Genomic DNA, 23716 nt, shown 5'->3' on the forward strand with positions numbered 1-23716 from the left:
TTCAATTGTACTTTTGTTCTTTTCTTTTGGGGGTGGGCTCCTCTTACTTTGTCAGAGCTGTTGTCTGCATCTTCAACCGTTGGGTGTTTACACTTTATTTCATCAGGACAGGCTGGGGCTGGAGGTTGATTCCATCATTCATACATACCTCATTCACACATCTAAACTAAACTAATAAGATTACAGCAGGGTTTTGCAAAAATGAAGGTTGCAGCAAGCTTTTACAAAATGAAGCGAGCATTTTAAAATGGAGTTTGGGACAAGTTAAAATGGAATTAGAGTTACAATATGGACAAGTGTAAGGAATGGCAAACAGTGAACAGAAGTTACAATGTTGAAACTGTGTAAGTTTCAGCAATTTAAGCAGCAGTTGGATTGACAGTGAAACTCAATTAGCCAGTTATTGGGGTAACTGGTTTTATAAATGAACGTTGTTTCATTCATAAACTTTGCTCATGAAGTTATATTAATCAAGTGAAAAATTAAAAACAATTTAATTGATCAGTTCTACAATGCAAGTGATAGATATTGCTACTATTAGTATATATATATAGTTGAATGTTATAGTTCGTTATATGCAACTTTTCTGGGTGGTTTTGCAAACTTAGTTTCACTTTGGAAAAGACATCCAAATTCCCTAAATGCTATTTTTATCTGATTAAGATGATATTGATAATGAACTGTACGAACTGTTGTTATTTATCAGGTAATTGAGTGGCATATGAAAATGGAAGAACTTCGTCTCCAGGACCTTAAACTGAATCGAGAGTTAGTCAAACAAAAAGAAGAGATGAAATATTTGAATAATATCATTTCTGAATATGAGCGTACAATCAGCAGTCTGGAAGAAGAAATTGTACAGCAGAGCAAGGTATAAAATTCTACATGATGTAAAAATAATATATTTTCTGTTTTATTTAATGATTTTTAAAATTCTTTTGTTACATTTAAAAAACTCATAACTTACATGTACAAAATGTATGATACTTAAATGTCTGTTTTCCCAGGCTGTTACAGTTAAAGATGTATTGCCGTCACTGGCACATTGGAATTGCTTTCAAATTCTCTAAAGTAGGGGTGAAATCCTTGCCCTGTTGAAGTGAATATTAATGTTCTCATTGACATCAGTGGGTCAGGATTTCAATGTAGATCTCTTTAATCAAACTTTTTTTTATAGTTTTTTGAAGAGCGGCAGATGGCTTGGGATCAGAGAGAAGTAGAGTTAGAACGTCAACTAGACATATATGACCGTCAGCAAAATGAAATACTTAGTACTGCTCGAAAGGTACCTATACTGATTTATTTTAAATAAATTAATAAGTGTGCTGATTAGACTTGTCAGAGAAATAATGTTCATATCTGTCTTTTCTGTGCAGCTTGAAGAGGCTACAGGTTCAGTTCCAGATCCTAGTTTGCCCCTTGCACAGCAGCTTGAGCTAGCTTTGAGGAAAATTAGGGAGCACGTTCGAACAATCCTAGAAACTCGGGCAACCTGCAACTTATTAGAAGAGGTAATTGGATGTATATACACTGTATTAATAAATTTGGTATGTAAATACATTGTGCTGTGAAAATTCCACACAGTGAAATACAAATTATAATTGTATTGGTGTGTAGTGTGTCTAATAATCCCAAGTAGGGAAAATAGAATACAAAGCCATTTTTTGATTTATAATTCGATTTAGACATATTCTGACACATTTCTTTTTTTAAGCATAATATTTCTATAAGATTAGTAATAATTTCCTTTGTTGTAGAAACTCAAAGAGAAAGAAACTGCACTGTGGAAAGCAGAACAAAATGTTCTAACAAGGGACAGAGTTATAAATGAACTAAGGCTTCGATTACCTGTAACCGCAGAAAGAGAGAAGATAATAGCTGAGCTAGGTCGAAAAGAAGATGATCCAGAATACCACCATGCCCTGAAAGTTGCCCACCAAACCATTACAAATATGCAAGCAAGACTAAATCAAAAGGAGGAAGTGTTGAAGAAGTATCAGCATCTCCTTGCAAAAGCTAGAGAGGTATATACACTTTTTGTGTTATCTTGTATTATATATATATTTTTTAAGAGTTTGAGTTAATTTTTTGTCTAGTTTTTCTTTCAGTGAAGGCATGGCAAAATTCCCATTGACTTCAGTAGGAGCAGAACAGGACCTTCATTATGAATTTCTCATTGCACAAAGTTCAGGTTTTCTTAACCTCTTGTATTTAAAAATTTATTTATGTAAAAAATTTCTGATTGTTCTCCTTTGGAATTTCTTTAATATGAGAGGCCTAGGAAGCAAAGTCTGCAGTGATAGATGCATGAAATTAACCAATAGTATAATTCTACATTTTGGTTGTTTTTCATGCACTTTCCTTGAAAAAAATACAGAATTCTGTGCTGTAGGGGATCATTATGGCCCAGATCATGCAGCAAGCTTGGCATGGGTAGACTGTTGCACAGGTCTCATTGTAGGATTGTGACCTGTGGCTGCAGTCATGAAAACATTTTATTCATTAGCTATATAAGAACTTAAAAAAAATTATTTAAGATGAATTTAAAGTTTGTTAAAGATGCCAGTTTGATGAGGAAATGAGGTGAATAAATAGAGGAGGGAAAAGACCAGAAACGGTGAAGAGAATGACAGTATTAAAGGAGATGGTAGAGAGAATAATCAGGAAAGGCAGGAATAGATTCTTTGGGGAGTATAATAGCATTGAAAACAGTATAAAAAGAAGGCAGAGAGGCAAACATGCTCAAAGCCTTCCTTGAGATTCCATGAGTCTTGTTCTTAGTCAGACCCACAATCAGTGACTCCTGCATGACCATATCAATTTGTTAAATACTCCTTGGTCTGCCTGACTGAATAAGAAAAGGAGTACTTGTGGCATCTTAGAGACTAACCAATTTATTTGAGCATGAGCTTTCGTGAGCTACAGCTCACTTCATCGGATGCATACCGTGGATACTGCAGCAGACTTTATATACACACAGAGATCATGAAACAATGATCTCTGTGTGTATATAAAGTCTGCTGCAGTATCCACGGTATGCATCCGATGAAGTGAGCTGTAGCTCACGAAAGCTCATGCTCAAATAAATTGGTTAGTCTCTAAGGTGCCACAAGTACTCCTTTTCTTTTTGCGAACACAGACTAACACGGCTGTTACTCTGAAACCTGACTGAATAAGGAGTGTCCTATGATTGATGTGCTGCCTATGTACACAACACTAGTGAGAGTACAAAATGTTACAAACTCCAAGCTTTGTCTTGCCGTTTGAGAATTAAAGAAGGGAAAATCGTCTCTTTCTGGGTATTTGCACACTTCCAGAAAAATGTAATACTATGACTTAAATCTGAACATTCTGAGAGGCTTAATTTAACATTGCATTCATGTAGTTTTGGTCAGTTACTTTTTTTTTTTCTCTCCTAGAAAAATTTGCCAGGATAATGAAATTACTTTAATTCCTTAGTGCTTATATTTGCTTGCCAGTGATGGGATTTCCTCAACTCAGATTCTATTTCAAAGACTCAAGTAATTAGCATGGAAAGTACAGCAGTTCCATGGATTTCTGGAGTATCATGCATGTATACATGAAATAAGAAAATATGTTCATTTTGTGCTAATAGGAGCAAGAGGAAATCGCAAAGAAACATGAAGACCACCTCCAGGTTCTACATCAGAAGCTAGATTTGCAAGCTGATAATTCACTTAATAAATTCAAACAAACTGCTTTGGTAGGTTTGTTTGGGATGGGGGATTGTTTTGTTCAGTATTGTATATTTGTTTGTATGTTTTGTTTTTTGTAAATTTTGAAAATTATGTTAATCCTCCATACCAGAGGAGCAGTTTTTCAGTTCAAAATAGTATAAACAGGAAGATAAATGAGTAAGACTATCATTACACTATTATTGTATGAAGATGAAATTGAAAGAATTTGAGAAAGATGAGTGAGGAAATAAGGGTCAATCAACACATTTGGTACTTGTGTATATAAGTGCATAATTCAACGTGTCCTATTCTATAGAGAGCCCATGGGGAGGTTGATGTCTTCCATTTTCTCTCTCCTTTTTTAATATTCTACTGGAGCGTTTCTGAAGTTGGGGTCCACGGACCCCTGGGGGTCCACAAGGGTATTCCAGGGCATCTGCGGGCCTCACTGCTCAACTCCTCCCCCTTCCTTCCTTCCTCCCTCCCTCCCTCCCTCAACTGCTCCTCTCCCCTCCCCCCCCCCAGCAGCTCCTGCACACCGGGGAACAGCTATTCAGCGACATGCAGGAGGCTCTGGAAAGGAGGAGTGGGGATGAAGCACACTCGGGGGAGGGGAAAGAAAGAGGCAGGGAAGAGGAGGGGCAAGCATGGAGCTGGGAGAGCGAAGAGGTGGGGTGGGGCATTGGGGGAAGGGGTGGAGTGGGGGCGGAGCCTAGGGTGGGGAGCTTGGGGGTCTGTGAAAAGTTTTAAATCAAAATGGGGGCCCTTGGGTTGCTAAAGTTTGAGAATCGCTGTCCTACAGTAAATAAAATAAGCTCCATCCTAATTGAAGGTTTGCTTTTGACACTGTTTCTCAAAGACTGACCACCTATATTTAACCAGTTATATAACTACTCTTCAGATACAGAGACCATTTACCAACGTTCAGTGTGACTAACATATGGGTACAGTGTTGAGTCACATCACTGGTTATAAAATATAGTGTAAATGTTGCTGCTTGGTTATGTTTGGGATCAAATTTAACATAATGAAATAATTGCAACACTTTGCTGTATAAGATGTAGAATATTTAATATGAATGATTTTTCTGTTTTTATAGGAGTTAATGAAAAAACCTTCTTTATCAGTTCCCACCAACAAACATTTCATTCGTCTGGCTGAGATGGAACAAACAGTAGCAGAACAGGACAACTCTATTGCTTTACTTCTAGGCAGATTAAAGAAAACATCATTTGATTTGGAGAAACAAAAACAACTTACTTTATTAAAAATCAGAGAGTTTGAAAGCATCAAGGCTCAGTAAGTGTTTAGATATACAATTATTACAATTCAGATAATAATTAGATTAGACCAATCAGCTACAAGTCTAAAATTTAATCCTGTGTCATTAAGACCATTTATTGAATTAGAATCACAGAAGATTAGAGTAGGAAGAGACCTCAGGAGATCATCTAGTCCAGCGCTTCCCAACCAGGGATCCATGAGCCCTTTCAGGGGGACTGCGGAGCCCCGGGGCTGAAGCTGGCAGCCCCCCAGCCCCAGCTGGGAGCAGCATGGGGTTGAAGCCAGCAAACCTCTTCCCCCACACCCACAAGCCAGGAGCAGCGGGGGACTGAAGCTGGGAGCCCCAGTGCCCCCACCCCACCCCCCACAAGTGTAACTTGAAAATATTTATTTTGTGGGTTGTCATCAAGGCTATCATATGAAAATTGTTGTTTAGAATATGTAGTGGTCAATTATAAATGTTGCATTTGTCCCCTTATTGAACACTTCCTTTTTAATTGAATTTTTTGGTGCACTGAACATAGTTTTTTGAACTGTCAAAAATATTTTCTTGTATATCTTAAACAACGTATTGAGCTTGCTATGCAACAGAGATGAAAGTCATGAAAATTTAGCCCAAATGATACGTTTAAGAAAAGAAAATTATCTAATCTTGCGTGCTTTACTCATGTGAGTAGTCCCACTGGTGCTGTGCATTCGATCACTGTTTGGTATTAATTCAGGAAGTGGAACCACAATAATTCTCTAATTTCACTTTTAGGTGATTTTTTTTTTATTGGATTATGCAGACACACTTTGTAGAAGGTTTTTGTGATTTCCAGATTTCTGTGTGCTTTTGCCTTTGTAGGCCATTGTATAAGAAAAACTTAGCTGAAATGATCAAAAACATGTAATATTTTTCAGCCTTTTCTATTCCACCTTGAGCTTACTAAATAAAGTATTTCTTGACACTGCTATTTATTACTTTGTTGTACTAGGCTTGAAGAAAAGCATGTAGCTGAAGTGAAAAAAATGAAAGATGAAGCAAATGAATTGAGGAACCTGTTATCTGAGATAGAGAAGGAATTGCTGCAAGTAAAAACTGAATTAGAGGCCCAAAAAGAAGCAAATAATAGAGCGCCAACAACTACAATGAAAAACCTAGTGGAAAGGTTGAAGAACCAGTTAGCCTTAAAAGAGAAACAACAGAAAGTAAGTAATTTTAAAATTATTTTATTATTTAGCATCTATCATGAAGACAAGAAGTTGATGTAAAACCAAATAACTATGAAAATTATGTATAGCAAACATTTCCACAGCTTTTTTTCAGAAGTGCCACTGTCGGGTTTAACAGATGGACAAAGAATACCTGAAAGATGCCCTTTTATGGAGATTCATTAGGGCTGTGTAGCCTGCTGTAGAAAAAGGACCAGAAAATGACTGAAATTTGGTATAGAATTTAACTGCTCTGTAATTTGTGGAGCCAGATTCACTGATATACTTAAGCTGTTTTGTGCTACTCTGGCGATGCAAAACAGCCTTAAGCTTAGTTTAACTAGCCAACTAAGCTGCATTTATAGTGATTTTTGTGTTGCCAGAGTATTGTAAAGCAGTCAGAGCATACCAGTGAATCTGGCTTATCATTGTAAATCATATGGAAACAGACCAAAAGATGATATGAATTGTGCTGTTAGTATGGAATACAGATGGGTAATTTAACATAAAAGGTAGTAAAATTTAATTCCCTTTAGCAATTTTTTAACATTCATTTTCAGCAACTTGCTTACTTACCAAACGAATTTGTTGATATTTTCAGGCTTTGAGTAAAGCGCTTTTGGAGCTCCGATCAGAAATGACTGCTAATGCTGAACAGCAGATTATTTCTGTAGCATCACAAAAAGAGGCATACATGAATGTTCAGCAGATTGTTGACAAACAAACAAAGGAGCTCACGGTAAGCACTAATTAACCTCCTTATACTGTGTTCTACATTGTATTCTTATTTAAAAAGAGAACACAATGTTTATAATTTCATTTTGAGCATTATAATAATGAATGTTGTACTGTTATGAGGTTTGACACAACTCGCAGTGAAGTCAATGACAGTCTTTCTGTTGACTTTTTTGGCAGTTGGGTTGGGCCCACTGTGTACATTTGTTTTTCAATATTAAAACAAATAATCAAATGAAATGTATAAGTACATGCAGTACTGCTATTTAGCCTACATTTTTTCTTCAGAATTTTAGAATTTACGCACAGAACACTTGCACCAGGCTTAAACATGATATATAAAGGTTCAATCTAAGGCAGCTTTTTTTTTTAACACAGAAAATAAATTTGGTTTTGCCATTTAAAAAAAAAAAAACACCCCAAAAGTTGATTATTTTGGTTTTGTTTTACTTATTTAAATTTAAACTTAAAAATGTTTTTCAGACTGACTTTTTGCTACTTAAACATATCAACAGATTTATAGGAATTTACAAATTATCTTCTAAGTGATTATTTAAACATATTTTACTTTACTTTACAGATTACTTAAATATAGTTGACAATATATGAAATAACTGATTTGAGAAATGTCTGTGGAATCCAGGAAATATACCTGTTTAACCTCAATATGTTTTAATTAGTTGGCAACCCTGAATAACACTTTTTTAAATTTATTTTTATAGATTCATATAGAGGAATTAAATGAGCAACTTACAAAATTCAAAGATGCCCTTAAAGTAAGTAAAACTAGAGAGCGCTCTTTATTAGATGAGATGGATGATTTAAATCAAGAACTTCAAAAAAAGCAAAAAGCCATTACTAAAGGGCTAAGAGAAAAAGAAGAAATGGAAAATGAAAATGAAGAACTGAAAAAGCGGATAAAAAGACTAACAAATAGCATTCAGGTGAGCTTAGTTTTTATTAGTGTAAAAATCTAGGGATTCAGTCAAATATTCTCTAATGGCTGTAATGTTTTTGGAAGACTGAATATGATTATCAAGCAGAGGGACCAATACATGGTGAGGAAAATTTTGAGATTGGAGGCAGCAGATACCAGACAGTGTAGTGGGGGTGCCACCAAGCTATTGGCTGGCATTCTCTGTTGCAGATGTCAAATGTGGGTAAGAGGCTGAAAGAGACCAGCTCCCTGAGGTAAAGATGAATGAAAGACCCAGGAGATGGCTTGTAGAACTCACAGCCTGTATGAAGAAGGGGAGACCTTAAGTTATTGCAAACTGAGGGGACTCTCCTTTCGTCTCGCTGTAGGAGGTCAAGAAGATTCAAAGGTGAGCTAAAACCGAGGTGTATAGGCTGAAAAGGTCCAACCCTAGGTATTAGTTATATGGTAATGAGATCATTTAATACCATACTAGACCCAAGTAAATGCTTTGTGGTTTTCTGAGAGGGTTTAGCTTCAACCTCCAGTTACAGTTAATTAAAAATTAACAAAGTTGCAGTCCGCTTTAAATATTTCCCTTTGTCTTTGTTTTGTTTTTGTACGTGCCCTGGTCAATCCACAACTTCAATTACGTATTCCCTCCATGGACATACTGTTTTTCTAGGACCTGACATTTTATTTACTCTCTTCTATTCTCCTCTTCTCAATACAAGCTATATGTAGTAGATCATTTTTTGCTACTGGTAATGCAGTTCCCAGCAGTCTCCAGTTGGATTCCTCTCATAAATTTAAGCAGAAAGTACTAGTACTAGTTTATTTTTGTCAAATGACCATGGTCTTAAAATGTTTAAAAAGTCTGTATATTGTCTGTGCTCTGTAGAAAAATAGTTCTAAGTAACAGTTTTTCTGTCTAAGTATCCATTCTTTTTTCATTTCTAAATTTGCAAGTAGAGATTTCACATACTATTAAATTCTCAGGTATGTGTCCTTTAATCCAGTGGTTCTCAAAGCCTGTCTACCACTTGTTAAGGGAAAGCCCCTGGCGCGCCGCACCGGTTTGTTTACCTGCCACGTCCGCAGGTTCAGCCGATCGCGGCTCCCACTGGCCGTGGTTCGCAGCTCCAGGCCAATCGGGGCTGCAGGAAGGGTGGCCAGCACATCCCTTGGCCCACGCCGCTTGCCACAGCCCCCATTGGCCTGTAGCAGCGAACCGTGGCCAGCGGGAGCCGTGATCAGCCGAACCTGCGCACACGGCAGGTAAACAAACCAGTATGGCGCGCCAGGGGCTTTTCCTGAACAAGCAGCGGACCAGCTTTGAGAACCACTGCTTTAAACCAAGTTGTGTGAACTTATCTGTTTCAAAAGAGTCATAGTAATTTACAGCAATTTAATACCTAACCCTTATTAAATTTAAAACAGCAATAGTTAAACATTTTTTGAGTCCATTACTCATGACAGAATACGAAGTAACAATCTAACACTTAAATAGTAGTTGTAATCTTTAAAGAGACACTTTATAACCTAAATTGTACCATTTGTTCAAAGCACTTCTGTTAAAATGAATAAATTAGTCAATATTTAGTTTCTATATTTATCCCAGTGGGGAAAAAAGTAGGAAAGTATCTAAATGATGATCATTAAGCTGTAAAGATAATCATAATTTTTCAGAGCAAAGCTGATGAACAAAAATGTATTGATGAACTTCAGAAAAAGATTAAAAAGCTTGAAAGTGAAGTTGAAAAGAGTGAGGAGGTAGAAAAGAAAAGTTTAAAAGAAGACAAGGTATGTGACGAAGCATCATTTAATTTGTGGTATTGAAAGGGACACCATCAACTTGAAATCTACCCAGTTTAAGAAAAACAACAAATCAGAAGTGGCTTCAGAAATTTCACCTGCTCCTGATTCCCCTTACCAATTTTTCTGATGTTATAATCACATATTCCTATATTTTATTAATATTTTCCCTTCCCTTCTTGCTGAATACAAAATCTGTACAAAAAATTTAGGAAACTGACTCGACTGTACAAGATAACAGTAACTAACTACATATAAAGTGTTGTCGAATTCATAAAGTAAAGAAACTGAAAAACAATTTCTTTCAATGGTAGCAGCCTATGGTGTTGCTTGTAAGTATAGCAGTTTAAAAGCATTTTGAGACAAAAAATTGATTTTTTTTTTTTTTAAATGGATGGTGTCCCTTCAAAAAGATACATTTCCTAATGGATATCTCTGCAGATGATAGATTCTGACTGGCGAAGGATGAGTTTGTTCAGTCTCTTGTTTGTTTTCTGCTGTTATGGTAGCAGATTAGTGTCTTGTCTTGGTACGTAGTAAAGCAGACTGGAGCAAAATACATGTTTTGTTCTCAAACTGCATTCAGTGTCATTTTAAATATTCAAGATGATTTTAAGCAAGAGCTTACAATTCCCATTAGATAAGTTTGAGGCACTGTACGTAAATTGCTAGTGTTTGAGATGTATTTTTGTCTTGTACTATGGATGTGTGTGTGTGTGTGTATAAAATAAAACAAATGTGTATATATATATATATAAATTTGTTTTATTTTAATTTCCATAGCATTAATGTATTTGTAAATGTTCTACATATGTATGTATGGAATTAAAAATAACAAATATACTTAGACCCTGGTCCTGCAACTAAGTCCATGCAGCTAGATCCCTACTCTCAAATGGAATTCCATTGAATTCAGCGAGACTGTCTGTATATAAGTTTCAGGGTGGTAACCTTGTTAGTCTGTATCAGCAAAAACAAGAACTCCTCATTGTTTTTTGTCTGTATGTAGTTCCTTGTATCCATGCCGTGGCCCATTGACTTGAGTGGGAGTTTCTTAAGGAGTAAGGGTGTGCCTATGCAGAGCAGATATTTATGTATGTTACGTATTGGTTCTGCAGACTGAATCTTGGGTATAAAACCACTTTGAGTTCTTACAATTATTTCTCTTTTGCCAGCCTCATGGTAAAGAATGTTTTTAGTTCTTGAAATTACTTATACATGTTTGTAGCGAGAGGATTATTAATCAGTGGAAGAATAAATTTCCAACAAGTAATTGAAGTGGTTGATCCAAACTAATGCAAATTATACCTAACTTTTCTAGACATTTTATGCTGTTTGATATTATTCAACATCACTTTCCGATTCAGTCTTGGTGGCCAATTCTGCAATGACATATGCACATCACATGCACACGTTTCCGCAGGATTGGAACGTTGGTCATAACTTTGAATTTTGCAGGGGGTAGGGGCTTTATCATAGGGGATCACTGTTTCGGTTGCTAAATAACCACTTACACTCCTGACTCCACAGTTAAGGTTTCAGGATTTTGTTTCTCACTATGAAATCTGATTCACTGAATCCAGTTCACTGATTTTCAAAAGACATGCTCCAGGTAATCACTTTGATCTTTTTTGTGCTAGGACAGCTATCCACCAACTCTCAACATTGCACAGCTGGGATCTCATGACCCAAATAAAATACTAAATCCTATTAAATGCTAGGAAAAATAATCAACCCCCACCCCCCTGCTTTCTTCTGAATCAGATCCCAATTTGTTTTTGTAGGTAACAGTAAAAGTTTAAAGTGGATGTGGAAAAGAAAGGAGAGAGGATCACCTAAGGGAGGTGAGGGACTCCAGGACAAAAAACTTCATTGCCACCTGTAAAAAAAAACTTTAGCTTAGCTTTTTCAATAACCATTTGTCATAAAATCTTACCTCATTTTCTGTTATAAAAACTGAATTGGGACTATTAAATAGAAATTCATTTTTCTATGACAGAAAGTGAGTTTAAAATCACCACTGGACCAGCAACTATGTTACTGCAGGGGTGTCTGAGCTCTTGGTGAGTTGGAGGAGGAAAGAGAGGTCTGCTGTAGATATTATAATTAGAACAGAATAACATCATGATCTTTTCTCCTGTCTTCCATTAACTTGTTTCAAAGTGGGAGAATATATTGTGTAAGCATCCCTAACTTTGGATTTCATAAAAATGTTTCAGTCCTTCCTTGTAAAGTGAATGTTTAATTTTACAGAACGATTCTCTGGTAGCATTCAGATATACCAGGTTGTGCATCAGATTTCATAACACACAGTATATGCACCAATCACCTCCTAATAATTGCTATATTTAAACATCTATTTTTGTTTAAAATTTTGAAACAGGAACTTTTAATCAAATAGTGCTAGTCTAACTTGTTTCTTGTTCTGTGGTGTTAAACTAGACCAAAAGGAAATGTTACTTCTTTTTGAATGTTTTACAGAGCTCTAGAGAAGAAATAGCTAGGTGGGAAGAGGGTAAAAAATGGCAAGCCAGAATGGAAGGGATGCGGAACAAACTAAAAGAAAAGGAGAAGGAAATGGACGCTTTAACAAAACAGTTCAGTACATTAAAGGAACTTTATTCCAAGTGAGTTGATTTTAATTAGACATATTTCTAAACTGATGATAAAAATAAAGAAAACTTGGTTTGTTGGTTACAAAAATATTGCAACAGTTTTATTATATTAAAAAAATATAATTTACAATTTACATTCCTGTTGAGACTACAAGGGTTAGCTTATTTTCAAGCAGCAAGCTGCCTTTATGTTTCTAGCTATTCTAGTATCCTGTTTTCTGTAGGAGCTGACATTATTTTACTAATTAAATTAGTTTTGCTCAAAGACTGTTTCTAAGTTCTCTATTAATAATTAGGGCTGTCAAGCAATTTAAAAAATTAATCACAATTAATTGCACTGTTAATAGAATACCATTTTTAAATATTTTTGGATGTTTTCCACATTTTCAAATATATTGATTTCAATTACAATACGGAATAGTAAGTGTACAGTGCTCACTTTATATTTATTTTTGTTTACAAGTATTTGCACTGTATAAAAACAAAAGAAATAGTATTCTTTAGTTCACCTAATACAAGTACTGTAGTGCAGTCTCTTTATCGTGAAATTTGAAGTTACAAATGTAGAATTATGTTAAAAAAACAACCTGCATTCAAAAATAAAACAATGTAAAATTTTAGAGCTTGCAAGTTCTTGTTCAGTCAATCGCTCAGACAAACAAGTTTGTTTACATTTGCAGGACATAATGCTGCCCGCTTCTTGTTTACGATGTCACCTGAAAGTGAGAACAGGCATTTTCATGGCACTGTTGTAGCCGGCGTCGCAAGATATTTACATGGCAGATGCACTAAAGATTCATATGTCCCTCATGCTTCAACCGCCATTCCAGGGGACATGTATCCATGCTGGGTGACTGGTTCTGCTTGATAACAATCCAAAGCAGTTGTCATAAATATAAAGGGAAGGGTAAACACCTTACTTTTAATTGAAGAAAAAGTAAAAGAATCACCTCTGTAAAATCAGGATGGTAAATACCTTACAGGGTAATCAGATTCAAAACATAGAGAATCCCTCTAGGCAAAACCTTAAGTTACAAAAAGACACAAAAACAGTAATATACATTCTATTCAGCACAACTTATTTTATCAGCCATTTAAACAAAACAGAATCTAACACATATCTAACTAGATTACTTACTAAGTTCAAAGACTCCATTTCTTTTCTGTTCCTGGCAAAAAACAACACAGAGAGAGAGAGAGAACCTTTGTTTCCCTCCCCACCCCCAACTTTGAAAGTATCTTGTCTCCTCATTCGTCATTTTGGTCAGGTGCCAGCGAGGTTATCCTGTCTTCTTAACCTTTTACAGGTGAAAGGTTTTTCCTCTGGCCAGGAGGGATTTTAAAGGTGTTTACCCTTCCCTTTATATTTATGACAGCAGTGCAGACAGATACCTGTTCATTTTCATTATCTGAGTCAGATGCCACCAGCAGAAGGTTGATTTTCTTTTTTGGTGGTTTGGGTTCTGTAGTTTCCTCATCGGAGTGTTGCTCTTTTAAGACTTCTGAAAGCATGCTCCACGCCTTGTCCCTCTCAGATTTTGGAAGTCACTTCAGATTCTTAAACCTTGGGTCAAGTGCTGTAGCTATCTTTAGAAATCTCACATTGGTAACTTCTTTGCATTTTGTGGAATCTGCAGTGAAAGTGTCCTTAAAATAAACAACATGTGCTGGGTCGTCATCCGAGACTGCTATAATATGAAATATATGGCAGAATGCAGGTAAAACAAAGCAGGGAACATACAATTCTCCCCCAAGGAGTTCAGTCACAAATGCAGTATTTTTTTAATGAGTGTCATTAGCATGGAAGCATGTCCTCCGGAATGGTGGCCGAAGCATGAAGGGGCACACGAATGTTCAGCGTATCTGGCACGTAAATACCTTGCAGTGTTGGATACAGCAGTGCCATGCAAATGCCTGTTCTCACTTTCTGGTGACATTGTAATAAGAAGAGGACAGCATTATCTCCTATGTTTGTCTTAGTGATTGGTGGAACAAGAAGTAGGACTGAGTGGACTTGTAGGCCCTGAAGTTTTACATTGTTTTGTTTTTGCATGCAGTTATGTAACAAAAAAAATCTACATTTGTAAGTTGCACTTTCACAACAAAGAGATTGCACTACAGTACTTGTATGAGGTGAAATGAGAAATACTATTTCTTTTATCATTTTTACAGTGAAAATATTTGTAATAAAAATAGTATACACTTCGATTTCAATTACAACACAGAATACAATATATATGAAAATGTAGAAAAACATCCAAGATATTTAATAAATTTCAGTTGGTATTCTATTGTTTAATAGCACAATTAAAACTGTGATTAATCACTATTATTTTTTTTAATTGTGATGAATGTTTTTGAGTTAATCGTGTGAGTTAACTGTGATTAATCGACAGCCCTATTAATAATTTGTTTTTAGCACAGTCAAAGAAGCACCAGCTGCAGGTGAGGACAGACTTTTCTTATGTTTAGTTTCATCAGACTGCTAGAATTAGCAGCTGTGTTAATCTGCAGTGTTCTGACACCTCCAGCATTGTGATGACCAAGACTTTTTCAGCAAAACTCCAGAAAAGATGTGTTTATTTCATTTAACCATGTTTTCAATGTAGTCAGAGAAAAATTTTCACTGACCTAGAATTCAAGAGATTAAAAGTAACAAAAGAATAACAAGAATTATATAAATTTGTAAATTCCTTTCACTAGCTGTGCTTTACTTAGGCTTTCTGTTTTTGTAAAGGGTTACATAAATATAAAATATTAATGCTTAAGCAAAACCTGCAAGTGATTTGTGAAATGTACAATATTCACTCAATATTCTTTTATGAGAAACTAGAAAAATGTCCATTTTTAAGGTCATTTATATCAAGAAACGTTCAATGAGCAATTGGATTGCAGGTCTAGAATCTTTCGAATGAAATACTGTTCACTTTCAGATGAAGCAGATTGGTAAACAAATGTACCAAGATTTTAGTAAAAACAAATTGAATGTTGCAGAGCTGATAAAGAGAAAATTGCTTTACAAAAGAAACTCAAGACCAGCAGTATTACTGTTGACCATGTTGTGGGAGTGCGGGCGTCAGAGTCAGAGAAAGAGCTGGAAGAACTAAGAAAACGGAATATAGACTTAGAAAATGAAATTGCTCATATGAGGTAAGAGTTGTTTCAAAAGGAGAGACCCCATTTGGAAAGCTTACAATTTTTCCCCTTAAATACATTTTGGGTTTATTCTTCAAGGAATTAATTCACAGAAGCTGGCTCCCTGTGCATAAAAGTGAAAACACAGTTGTCGTTAGTTCAACTATAACACCTTAGCTCTAGTTTTTTTTCTCTCAAGTTTTGGAAACCTGTTACATTTTCAGTGTATATGCATAATGCACCATTATTGGTAACAGAAATTTCACATAAACATCAAGAGAATATAGACTCTTAGGACTTCTTAAGGCTGAATACTATGCCAAATTCCTGGATTATGGTGTTTATTTAATTCAGTTTATATAAATAAAATTGATTTAGTATAGCTACATTTATCTAACACAAGATAGTAAAATCTTCAGTCTAGGAAAGCAGAAGTCCATACTTGATTTACATTAAAGGATGCTTTCCTGCATTAATAACAAACGTTCACTTCTTTATTTTTGATACAGAACACAACAAGCTCTCCCACGAGATTCTGTGGTAGAAGAGTTACATTTAAAAAATCAATATTTGCAGGAAAAGCTTCATGCATTGGAAAGGCAGTTTTCAAGAGACACATTTTCAAGACCTTCGGTAAGCAACCAACTTTGTTATTACCCAAATTGAAAATTGAATGCATCTCCTGCTCAAGGACATATTTATCATCCATCTATTATTCTGTATTATTTGGTCCATTTTATTTTAGGTTGCAATCATCCAATACAGCATCTGAAAAAATTAACTTTTTTCTCCTTTATTAACCTTATGGCAATAATGTTTAGCATTTTTTTTTTTTTAAATTCTAAGAACTAAAATGTGTTACTGTTTTTCATAAACATTATGTGGTTAGAAGGAAGAAAGATGTGCTTAGTGCTATAAACAGAGAGGACAGACACTCTCTACCTCAGAGGTCTTACAGTCTAAAAGACATATAAAGGCAAGACACACTGGGAGACTCAGAAGAAGGTCTTGGCTTAATGTAGGGGTGTTTTTTTTTTTTCCCCCTTTCATTATTTATTACCTAGCATTGGCTAGTGTTTGGAGCCTCACAGAAATGCTTGTTTAGGAGGGATTTCCTTTTGAATAGAACAGGGAACTGGCACAATAAGATGGAGGACAGTTTAGGGCACAGCATGGAAGAAGATACAAAGCTGGCTGTGGCTGTTGGAAATAAATTATTCTTCTTTGAATGTGTATAAGTGTGGATCCCACTGTTCGTGTGCGTGCACCTCGTGCGCAAGATCAGATTTTTTTTTTTTTAATAGCAATGTCTGCCAGGGCTGTACATGTGCCCTGTGCTTCCTTGTAAGGGCATAAAGGGCGGAGTGGCTGCAGCCCTCCCTCTGTTGGGCTTGCACCCCTACGGACACGTCTTGAAGAATTCCAGCTATTGCACAAGATGAGTAACCTCTCCTTACAGGTAAAATTAAAAACAAAAACCACAATCTGTAGTCTATACTTATTAACAAGTTACTTTCCTGTCTAAATAAGGTATTTCGCATCCAATGGTCAGTCTTTCAGTCTTGTCCAGCCCATAAAGCTGGGATTCACCGTTCATAAGACCTCTGCTTCCTGATGTCAGTTTTCTCCTATAATGGATAACCGCTAGGGCCGTTTCTCCCGTTCTTTTACAGTAGGCGGTTGTCTCTTAACCAAGAGGGCCCCCTCTTCTCAGAACTCTCTCGGGGTTCATTTGTCTTTGCAAATCTCCAGCCTTCATCTAGTCCTGACAGTAACCATAGGCTGTCTCCATGAATGTTCATTTTTCTTATATTGCTTGAGTCTGCTGTCAGACTCCCACTCCACAGGTGATAGGTTTCACTCACAACAGATTTGGAACACAATATCCTACAGATTATATCACTCTAAAATTGTTTACCATACAAACATCTTGTAATAAACACGACAGTCAGGTAGTTCTTTGCTTTCAGCAGAGACCACACAAGACCCCTGTCTGTGTAATATCAAGAAAATGGTTGGACACAGATGTCATGCACCTGACAGCGCATGCTTGGGCATGTCTGTGACACACTGACCATGCATAAACAAGAGTATTTTTAGTATTTAGGATAGAGAAGAAGCTCCAGCTCTTTTAAATGTTCTGCAAATAGAAACAGCACTATTGTTAACACCCTAAATGTGTAGGGAGAAGACAAGGAGTCAACGATTATCCAGCTTTGAGAGACTGGGAGGATGCTGTGTTGTCCACAGCATGGAAAATTGGGGAGGAGATAATGAGCTTGGTTTTGGCTACACGGTCTCTTACACACACGGTTCTCTGTATTCCTAATGTCAAATTATCTGATTCTTATTAAACCTGCCACAAGTGGACATGATGTTATATATAGGTGTGCTGTCTTATTGCTTTTACTGTCTACCTCTTTTCTTTTCATGCTTTATTACTCTTTTCTTCTGCTTCAAACAGAGTGCTGCATATGACACAGCTGCATTGATTAATTCCTCTTTTGCTAACAATGTCAGTAAATACAAGCATTTGAAATATCCATGGAAGAAAACTGCTTCAACTAAGGGCAAAGTAAAACACCAACCCACTATTAGTATTACAGGTGGCAGTGGAATAGATGAGGGTGCAAACATTACTGATCAATGCCATCAGGCTGCTGGAGATGCAATTACTGAATTAACTCCAGAACAGGAACCTGAACATTATGAAAAACATGCGAATTCAAATAATTCTAGGGTAGGATCAAAAGGCAAAAGGAGTAGCTCTCTGAAAACTGAAGCGGATGACGAGGGTATCAGTGATGACCAAGAAAATGTAACAGGCCCTGAAGAGGGTGAAGTTAATGAAGAACATGATGGAGAGAAAGAAGGGAAGCAAAAAGTATGCAAGCAATCAACTAATAACAATGAAGGAAGTAGAGCAGAATCTTGTGCTGATGCAATGAGCTGCAATCAGTCTGATTCAGGGGAGCCTTCTAATCAACCTAATGGTTATGAGCCAGAAAATTTAAAAATTAATAATGGAGTGGATAAACACACTGAAGAAGATACAAGTGGAAATCACCAACCTGCTACAGAGGGGACTGAACAAACCCCAGGACTTTGTGAAATGCCCCAGGTTTGGCACTATAGCAGTTCTTTAATCCTTCATTTCCCTATTAGCTGCATTGTTTGTATGTATAAATTATATAGACTAAAATGTTTATTGTAGAATAGTTTGTTTCCTGATATGTATTTAGTTTTTTTATTATCTTCCTGCTTTGTGCTTCTTTAGCAGTGTGTGTTGTGACAATATCTTTTATATTTATTAGAGAGAATATATTTTACTAGTGAGGCAGTTACTTTATTCCCCCATGTTTTTATTGGTGAACTTAATTCTTATTATTTGTGAAATTATCAGAGTTTCTTTATTTTATTTTTGCAGGTTTCTGTTTTTATTTTATATTTATTTCAAGGGAGACCATCCTTAGTTTTTACTGCCTTATCTCTACTCATGTTGTAATCTTGTGAGAGTAAGATCCTTGCACATATTTGCAGAATGGGGCCAAATGTGGAGTTTTTTGTTTCCTTGTTCAGATTTTTTTAGGTTTTTTTTGGTTTTTTTAATCCAAGCAGTTTGATCCTGTTGAAAAAGAGAAAAGGTTCTTGGGATTTTTCTTTTTCTTCTGAGACTAACTTCGCATAAATTATACTAACAGAGTCTCTTGGCTAGTGACAATTTATAGCTGTTTCAAAGTTGAGTCTCTGTAAAAGTATACAAGAAATAATTACATGTATCTTTTATTAATTATTGCATTTGTTCATCTTACTCAGTGCTCAAATTCTGTGGTAATGAATTTGATACAAAATACCTAGATGGATAGTTACAGTATGGTCTAGTAGTCACAGTAGTGGACTGGTACTCAAAGGACCTGGCTTCTATTCCTGGCTCTGCCACTGATGCTCTGGGTGACCTTGGGCAAATCACTTCACCTCTGTGTCTGTTTCCCCTTTGTGAAAATACGGATAATAATGCTTGCCTCCTTTATTAAGATCTATAGATGAAAAGTGATGTATAAAAGCTAGGTATTACTGGGGACCAGATTCAGATACCCTTTTCCTGTTGAGATACACTTGAGTCTGAATGATCTGACTTCAGTGGGGGACTGATTATAGTGTGAAGTGCTATCAGTGTGACTAAATGTATCAGAAGGTGGCTCTAAAATAGATGCTATTCACAAGTACAGTAACCCTGTTTAGAACCCTGGAATTTTTTCACTTACTAGATTTTGAGATTTCAAAAATCAGTGTTTATTTTTGCCGAACAGAAGTTTATACTGTTTTATACCTTCACTTCACTTAATTAAAGCAAATTTTTAAAATGTTCATAAAGGAATTAAAGGAAGAAGTTGAGTCAAAGGTCCACATTAGCTTTCTCTATCTGCTTTTTTAACTTTAATGTGGTAAAAAAATACTGAAGGGTGAACTCTATAAGAAGGTATCTTGCTGTATAAACACTTTGTTTCAATATGGAATGTAATGTTATTGCCCAGATTATTGATCTTTATCCAGTGTAACTAATGTAAGGATTAATACCTCAACATTTAATAATATTTTATTCTGTTCCTTCCCTTTCTTAAGACGTCAGGAATAGGATCAGATGATCAGTGTCAAAGACAACAGGAGCTTCAGAAAGAAAATTTGAGATTATCATCTGAAAATGTTGAACTAAGATTCCAGCTAGAGCAGGCTAATAAAGATCTGCCAAGATTAAAGGTATTTTTTTAGCATATAACACATTTTAAAGGCTCATTGAGAATGTAAATGTACATTTAAAAAAAACCAAACTTCTGTGAACTCTGTTGTACTAATACATATTCCATACATACTATATACATTTGATGTAAATATATAGAAAACCAAATACACTGGGGGCAGATTTCAGAAGCCACCTGTAAGGCCTAGTCTTTCAAGTAAACATATTTGCTTATAGCTGTGGACTCTAAAGCCCCTTTCCTGCAATAAGTACCACAAGGGTAGAACCCTGCAGCCTCAGAGAGGCACTTGAAAGTCAATGGAGTTGTGCATGTGCAGAGTCCTGCCCATTGTAGGGACCTAAATATGTACCTGCAGTTTATCATACGTAAATGTTTGAAAATTTTAAAAATTAATAATTAAATGTGCCTGGGTAAGAGGTCCCTTTTAAATTTGTCCCTTTATGTTATAAATTATGGAGTGGTATAGTCGCTGTTCCATAGTGTAGTTGAAGCCAGCTTCCCATTACAGTCCCTGTTTTCAAACTGGCCCTTTCCCAACTTCTGACCCACCCTCTGTCGCCCAAAAAAACCAATCCAATTTCAGACTGACAGCTCTCCTACTAGGGTAGAGTTTTCCTGGGAAATTTGGGAAAAAATCAACAAAGGTGTGTGTATTGTTTGTTTTTTTTTATTTATTCCTAGGTTATAAAATATGAGTTGAAGCTAGATTGTGCTGTACCCTAAGAATTTAGATTATGAGAAAACATGCAGAACTCTCACATACTCTCTAATAATTTCTTTGTTTGGGTTTTTTTTAAGATCTTTACAATGCACTTAATATGGAAGATCAGCAGCATACCAACATTATTTAATGTTTCCATTAAAGAATAAAATATGGGGGCAGATTTAGAGGGCATGGGTTTTGTAACCTGGGTGGTTAGTAGCAAGTGATGAATTATATGGCAAGGGGGAACTTATTTTTTGGTTTTGTTTAATGTTTTTCAAAGTAAACTAACTGAAGATGAAAATTTTTTGTAATTTAAAAAAGTTTAAATTCACCTGTTAATTGAGTAAAGCTTAAATAAAATGGTTATTATTTGTATTCTTTAGGACCAAGTAGGTGACTTGAAAGAAATGTGTGAGCTTCTCAAAAAAGAGAAAGCAGAAGTCGAGCGCAAGCTAGGCAGTGTTAGAGGGGTGAGTAATGCTACTGTGTTTTTCAGAATAATTAAATGATTGAAATACACAAGATTACTAGTAAGGTTTAATTACAACTGAAATGTTTATCATCAAGCGAAAGAAGATGGGAAATGTTAGTTTTTACACTTAGTTACCTCTCCTTATTTTATTATCTTGGTACTTTAATCAAAGAACCAAAGATACTAGTCAATTGGCTATTACTGTTAGTAAAGTTTCTAACCTACTTAAATCTTTGCAGGATCAGGTCCTTAGTCTGCCACCTGGATTAACAACAGTTACCTGCAAAACTGTCTCTTCACCAATATGAGAATATAGCCATAAGTGTATGCAAAATGATATTTCGTTCTATATTTGAAAATCTTTTGGTAGAGCTAACCAAATGGGATTAGGTTGTTAGAAAGTGGAACCTGTAATTAGAGAAATATTTTGTTTTTTAATATACAAGAGGCTTATATAAGTGGACCTTCAGTTTACCTCAAGCCTATGTTAGTGATTGATGTAGTCTTCAATTCCGTTCACACCAGTACAAGTACACTGCAAGTGTAATGGTGTGAAGTAAACCCTTCTTCATTCCTCAGAAGACCAGAAAGCAAATGCTGCAGCAGAAACATTGCTCCTCCATTGCCAACATCTCATGAAACCATAAGTGAGACGCTTACAAGATGCAAACACTGTAAGAGCCACACTTGTGCCTCCTACACTGTACAGGGAGTGAAGTGTGCTGCCTCCACAATTGTTGCTCCCTGGGCTTCCCAAGAAGTAAAGAGGAGTCAGCATAGTGCTGCAGGGAGCCATAACTGGATTCCCCACATTCCTTTAACCTCCTACACTATGCCACTGTTTCTTCACTTCTTGACTTCAGCAGCAACAAGGTCTGCCTCCTCCTTTACTGGATAAGAGGAAAGTAGCAGTGAAATTCTCTTAATTTACTGAAGTGATTGTACATTGGAGTTTACTGTATGTAGAGTCTTTTCCCCTTCCCTCTTTTTTCCTGCATTAATAAAATATTAATAAAGTAGGAAGGGGAGTAGATAATCCACTGAAATGCAGTACTTCATATTTGCTTGGCCAAGTGTTGCATTCCAAAGGAATTAGCATAGTGCAACCGTGCTAATATGTATGTATAAATGCAGAATTTTCATAGCACAATGTATTTACATACCAAATGTATAAATGTTGTGTCAGTTCTTTTAATAACACAAAAATTTAGATCCCCAATCCTGCAATTTGTTGTGCATGGACAGACTTCATGTGTGCCTGTTGACTTCAGTGGGGCTCCTTTGTGTCCTCCACCTGCAGGTAACAAATTTCAGATTCAGAACTATAATCCCGAACTATAGTTACCATATTTTGTGTGTTTACAACAAAGCGATTAAAAAAAACCAAGACTTCAGACACATTTGATATCTCACTTAAAATTTCAAGCATTTACTTCATTATGCTTTTTTTTTTCTTTTCTTTTTTTCCCCTGTCTTTTCTGTGTAGTCTGGTAGAAGTGGAAAGACCATTCCAGAATTAGAAAAAACCATTGGTTTGATGAAAAAGGTTGTAGAGAAAGTGCAGAGAGAAAACGAAGATCTGAAAAAAGCCCCAGGAGTTGTCTCTAATGAGAAACTAGTTAGCCTTGAACTTGAAAATGAGAGGCTAAAGGTACTGATTTATCATTCGTTATTATTTTTTGTAGCAACTTCTATATAAATTAATTAGGAAAACTGATGAATAATAGTGTTTCACCTAAAACATAAATATCTTCAGTAGTATGTATAATCAAACCTATTGACATTATTTGGCACAAAAATTTGCTTCAGTTAAAAAAAATCACAAATGTGAACTTTGTACCACACAGAAGCAAAGCTTTACATATGCACTTCCTCCACAAAGTACTAAACCCGCCAAACAAAATCGATGTTTTGTATTCTTTCATAATAATAACTGAATAGAGTAACTTCTAAAGCAAAATGTGAATTTTAATGTAATGCAAGTTATTGTGACAGAGATAAATTTCTAAGGGAAATTTTGATATTCAAAATATCTTTTAATGTATTTGAGATATAGACATAAACGTGCTAAAGTGCTTTGCTGAATTGGGACCTGCATGTGCTAGATAACTGTAACATTCAAAATGAGAACTCGAAAGAGTCTAAGTTGTGTAAATACATATTTTTGTTTTGTTTTTTGTTTAATATTTAGTCTGAAATGGAAAAAATGAAACTTCATCTGGGTGGCCAGCTGAGTATGCGTTATGAATCAAAAACCAGAGGCATGGAAAAAATCATTGCTGAAAATGAGAGACTACGTAAAGAGCTGAAAAAAGTACGGTTATAGGATAGCATCCAGCCATTTGAGGAAATTGTTGGATATATTAAGCATCTTTTCTTTTAATTT

The 23716-nt window shown here is 35.8% G+C and overlaps 1 protein-coding gene across 1 annotated transcript in view; it reads left to right on the plus strand.

The window, feature by feature from the left end:
- Positions 1–23716, plus strand: part of CEP290 (centrosomal protein 290) — a 106480-nt gene that overhangs the window by 73296 nt on the left and 9468 nt on the right. The window contains exons 31-47 of the mRNA XM_077832587.1: positions 707–871; positions 1178–1285; positions 1377–1511; positions 1758–2024; positions 3617–3724; positions 4798–4997; positions 5960–6173; positions 6778–6915; positions 7634–7855; positions 9517–9630; positions 12124–12269; positions 15252–15407; positions 15902–16025; positions 20016–20150; positions 21242–21328; positions 22817–22981; positions 23522–23644. Coding sequence (XP_077688713.1) covers positions 707–871; positions 1178–1285; positions 1377–1511; positions 1758–2024; positions 3617–3724; positions 4798–4997; positions 5960–6173; positions 6778–6915; positions 7634–7855; positions 9517–9630; positions 12124–12269; positions 15252–15407; positions 15902–16025; positions 20016–20150; positions 21242–21328; positions 22817–22981; positions 23522–23644 — 2607 coding nt within the window. The remainder of the gene's footprint in view (positions 1–706; positions 872–1177; positions 1286–1376; positions 1512–1757; positions 2025–3616; positions 3725–4797; positions 4998–5959; positions 6174–6777; positions 6916–7633; positions 7856–9516; positions 9631–12123; positions 12270–15251; positions 15408–15901; positions 16026–20015; positions 20151–21241; positions 21329–22816; positions 22982–23521; positions 23645–23716) is intronic.

Source organism: Eretmochelys imbricata, chromosome 1 (assembly GCF_965152235.1).
Source record: "Eretmochelys imbricata isolate rEreImb1 chromosome 1, rEreImb1.hap1, whole genome shotgun sequence".
NCBI classification, from domain to species: domain Eukaryota; kingdom Metazoa; phylum Chordata; order Testudines; family Cheloniidae; genus Eretmochelys; species Eretmochelys imbricata.